Source organism: Petaurus breviceps, unplaced genomic scaffold, assembly GCF_028583685.1.
Source record: "Petaurus breviceps papuanus isolate PSGF00001 unplaced genomic scaffold, PetGlider_PUasm1.0 83230, whole genome shotgun sequence".
Lineage (NCBI taxonomy): Eukaryota > Metazoa > Chordata > Mammalia > Diprotodontia > Petauridae > Petaurus > Petaurus breviceps.
The window spans coordinates 5,980-10,760 of record NW_027186597.1 but is presented as its reverse complement, the minus strand read 5'-3'; the positions used below and the strand labels follow the sequence as shown (position 1 = coordinate 10,760).

Below are 4,781 nucleotides of genomic sequence, written 5' to 3'. Positions count from 1 at the left end.
GGGGGGGGGGGGGGGGGGGGGGGGGGGGGGGGGAGGGGGGGGGGAGTAGGGGGCGGTGTGGGAGGGGGGGAGGGAGGGATCTCCATAGGCCCACCATGGCAGAAATAGAATTCTGAGACTGGGTGTCTACTGTAAGTCAGAATTCTGATGAGAGGCTTCCTAGAAGGCAGGGCCTTGACTTCTTCACAGACATTCAAATACATCAAACAGAAGTCAGGAAGGTCGGCAAGTCCCTGAACTCTTTACCTGTAAGACCTGGAGGTCCTGGCAGACCAGGATGCCCTGGAGGTCCAGGAAGGCCAATTTCAATACAGTTGAGGCAGGTGTCCCCCTTGTCTCCTGGAAAGCATTGTATTGGAAACATAGGTAAGATACATGAGCATATAACTGTTTATGGTAGCTCTGATGGGCCCAACTGAAGGAGCCTGCTTAATGGAGGGGCTCACTTCCTGAGTTCAAGTAGATTAAGAGAGGGCCAAGGTTCAAGCATGTACCTTTCACTCCTTGCTCTCCTGGCATTCCTCTGTCCCCGGGAGGTCCTGGTGGGCCCCGAGCTCCCTTTTCACACATCTCACCATCTAAATTAAAAGTAAAGACCAGAAGCCCCTGTGGCTAGGTTCTGGAGTTGTCCACATTCAGCCAAGAGTCTAAGCCAGGGGATTTTAACCAGGGCTCCAAGGATCCCCAAGGGATTCACAGATAGATTTCAGGGGGTCCATGAACTTTGGGGAAAAAATAACATCAATTGCAATATAATCCTATGTGTTTTATTTTACACAGGCTTCATGAGACCCTCCAAAGATGAGAAACCCCCAAATTAAACCAAAAGAAATTTCAACAGGCTAAAAAGAGGCAAGACTTCCTTCCAGGGAGGGGGAAACCCCGAACAAGTTGGCAGAAGCAGTGAATGCAGGCCCATCAGCTAAAAGCCCCAAAGGGGCCAATAGGAACGAAGGACAAATGATTTCTGAAAATTCTGGAAGGGCAAATTTAAACAACAGGGACTCCCTAAAAATTTCCAACACAGGGGTGACAGCAGAATCCTTCAGATAACAAAGGTGGTAGGTGGAGTATGAGGTCCTTAAGGGCAGAAACTCTTGGTTTTGTTACTGAATAGGATCTCTGTGGCCTAACACAGTGCTTAGCACACAGTAGGGGCTTGATAATTGCTTGTTGATTGATAAACAGACCGAAAAGGGGATGCAAAGGTCATCCATTTTGCTAGGCACTGGGCTTCCTTTAGATTTAAGGTGGGGAAGAGCAGAGATCCCACTTACTAGAAGGGAAATAAGGTCCTGGTTTGCCCGGAGTCCCAGGGAGACCAGGAGCCCCAGGCTGCCCGTCAAGTCCAGGCTGTCCAGGTATGGTGATGCCAGGTAGACCTTGAGCTCCCTTCTCACCCCTCTCCCCAGGAAAGCCAGGGGGTCCAGGAGGGCCTGTCACAGTGGTCCCTAGACAAGGAAAAGCACATGTTACAATGAGCAATGCCTTAGCATGTTATAGATGCTACTTGCAGCCCCTTTAGGGTAGCAAGTAATGGCAGAATCCGTCCTTCACCCTATCCTGCCCTCCAGGTTATATTGCTATTTTCTACTTTGGGAGAATAAGGAGGGAAGTGTCAACATTTCAATCACCTTTGGAGGTGGCAGAGAGAACAATCTTCAAAGCGTGCTCCATGCTTTTAGAAATGTGCTGAAAAATCTCTGCCTTTTTCCTCATTTGACACAAAAATAATTACATTTCTCGCAAGCTCAGGAAGGCTCAAACTCAGATCCTGGAACTAGTTTCTGGGGACCATTAAAAAGAAAACAGACAGACAGCATCGATCTGAGACAGGCTGTGGGCAGTCCTGGTGGGAGGTGGGGCCCAGACTAGCGGGCCTCCAGGTGGCCCTCCCAGCCTGCACCTCTGTGATCTCCACAGCCATACCATAATCCGCCAGTTTATTAAACTGACGTAGTCGCCAGTTTAACACAACGCTGGGGTAGGGCCGTGACATTTCTCCTCCTAGGCCTCTCCTGAGGATTACTGGGTACACAGCACGATGATTCCATTAGCCAAATAGCTTTGTAGAGCCCAAAGAACAGGTTTTACACATTCCACAATCTCACTTCGGCATAAACATGAAGATGTGCTCCCTGAATGGAGAGGGATGGCAGCAGGAATATTTACTACTACTCAGACAGAATGTCTCTGGTGTCCAAGCCCAGAGTAACTATTCAGTGAAGTGGTGATCACCCAAGATTTCCAGCATCGCAACAAAATTATGGGAAATCATATGTGGAGGTCATCAGTAGTCCAACCTACAGAGGGCATTTATAGCAAAGAGATGGGGGTTGGTGAGGACTTGAGGCCCAGGCTCCTAGGAACCCTCTGGCTACATTCAGTATCTGTGTGTTTCTGAATTGGAAACTCCCTTCTCTGGCCACCATTACCAGATCCCTCATGCCCATCCACAGCAGCCCTGTTCCTCTCATGTCCCCAGACCACTCTGACCCACCCTCTCCCAGTGCCCTGACTGTTAAACTGCATCCTCCCTGTGAAAATTACTCTGTATATTGAATATATTTGTAGCCGGGATAGCTTTAGTGGATAGGCAGCTGCTCTCAAAGCCAGGAAGTCCGAGGTTCAAGTCCTGCTCCTGATACCCCTCAGTGCCCCAGCCTCTAAATTGTAAATAAGGTGTTGAATTGGGAGTAGTTTTCTCACTGGGAGTTCTTTAAACCAATGGAATCATGAATCTGGTCCCAAAAAATCTCAGACACAGGTGTGGTATATAAAAAAAGTTAACTCAGGGCGGCCAGGTAGCACAGCGAGTAAAAGCACCAGCCCTAGTGTCGGGATGACCTGGGGATCGGGATGACCTGGGATCGAATCCAGGCTCAGATACTTAGCACCACACCTAGAAATAACTGGCCATGTAACCTTGAGCAAGTTACTTAACCCCAATTGTTTAAAAAAAAAAAGTTAAGTCCTCAATCAGGAAGAGCAGAGTTTAAGTGTCATCTATCACATATGTATATGACCTTAGGAAAGTCATTTAACTGATTAGGCTCTAAGGCTAAGGTAGTACAGGTACTGATATGCATTGGTAAAGGGAGCTTCCTCACTGGGAGTTCCCTAATGCCAGATAAGATTATTTTTACTAATCCATGTCTGTGTGTTTCTCCCTGGTAGGATGGAAGCTGTTTGAGGGTGAGAACAATTTCATTTTTATCTTTATCCCAAGCACCTAACAGTGCCTAGAATACGGGAAGGGTTAAATAACTTTTTCTTCAATTGAGTTGTTTGGTGATAAGGAGTGATCGTCAAGGGCCAAGATGGTAAAACCATGCAATTCAAATGTGTTCATCGACCTTCTTCTCAAGAAATTTGGTGGGAGAGGAAGCTGAAATTAGATAACTCATTAACTACCCATTTCATGGATTTAGAGTTCAACCTCTTCTTTTGTAGAAGAAGAAAATGAGGCCCTGGGAGGGAAAGTGACTGGCCCAAGACCACACATAGGTTCCTAGAATCTAGAGCTAGATGGTCTCTCAGAGGCCATAGAATCCAAACTCTCTCATTTTTACAGAGGAGGAAACTGATGTGCACAGAAAAGAAGTGACTTGCCCAAGGTCACACAGGTAAATGAAAGGCTTCTGACTACAAATCCTTCACTATACCATCTTACTTATGTAATACCCCCTACCCTCCAATCCTTACAAGTTAGTTGTGTTGAATGTTTCTTGAACCTTTTATAACAGGAGTGGGGAACCTGTGGCCTTGAGGTCACCTGTGGCCCTCTAGGTCCTTGAGTACTATCTGCTGGCTAAATCTTAATTTGTTCTGTGAATTTGGATTCAGTCAAATGGCTACACTTGAGGACCTAGAGGGCCACAGGTGGCCTTCAGGCCACAGGTTCCCCACCCCTGTTCTAGAATCTCATCTAGAATCATCCTAGAATCTCTCTCTTCCTTCAAGTACCACCTTCTACAAAACACAAAACCTTCCCTGACCACCCCTTATCAATGCCTTCCCTCCCTGATTATTTTGTATTTATTCTCTTAACGTTTTGAGGTATATATTTATATATGGGATCATTGCCTCTCCATTTAGAATATAAGTTTCTTGAGGGTAGACATTGTTTCACTTGTGTATTTCTCTAGTGTTTAGCATAGTACCTAACACACACACAGTAGGTACTTAATAAGCAGTTGCTCATTGACTGATTGAATGAATAGACCAACAGATCTTTGAGAGGAGGGACTACTTCACTTTTGTCTTTCTATTTCCAGTGCTTGGCACATAGTAGATACTTAATAAAGAAATGCTTGTCAATTGACTAACTGATCCATGTTCTGTATGAGATGCTCTAAGTTCTTTGACCTCAGGCACCCTTTCTTACCTGGAGGCCCAGGAAGGCCAGGTGGACCTGGTACCCCAGGGAATCCTTGCTCTCCTTTCTCTCCAGGCAAACCAGGCAAGCCCAGGTTCCCTTTTTCACCAGTCCTACGCCAAGGAATTACCTATAACAGGTAATTAAAAAAAGGTGAACGCTCCTAAGTGCTGAAGAGGGAAGGAGGGAGATGGAGACCAGATAGCATTAGCAAAACAGCTTTCCAGGATGTCCAAAGGTTATGGACACCCATGAAGAACCATGGAGCAGCAGGATTTCCATAAGGAATTGCAACAGGAACTATTAAACTCACTACTTGGATGGCAATTTCTTTCTATATTAGTCATCCTACTTCTCATCAGACTTGCCCCTTGTAGAGGCATCCCCAGGGTGGCTGCTCACA

General features: G+C 46.4%; 1 protein-coding gene across 1 annotated transcript; it reads right to left on the bottom strand.

The window, feature by feature from the left end:
• Positions 1 to 246: 246 nt before the first annotated feature.
• Positions 247 to 4,508, bottom strand: LOC138176165 (collagen alpha-5(IV) chain-like; the record flags this gene model as incomplete). The annotated part of the gene is made up of 4 exons (XM_069106940.1): positions 247 to 339; positions 495 to 578; positions 1,278 to 1,451; positions 4,388 to 4,508. Coding segments are annotated over 4 exons (472 nt in total), but the record flags the coding sequence as incomplete, so codon positions are not given.
• Between the last annotated feature and the right edge of the window lie 273 nt (positions 4,509 to 4,781).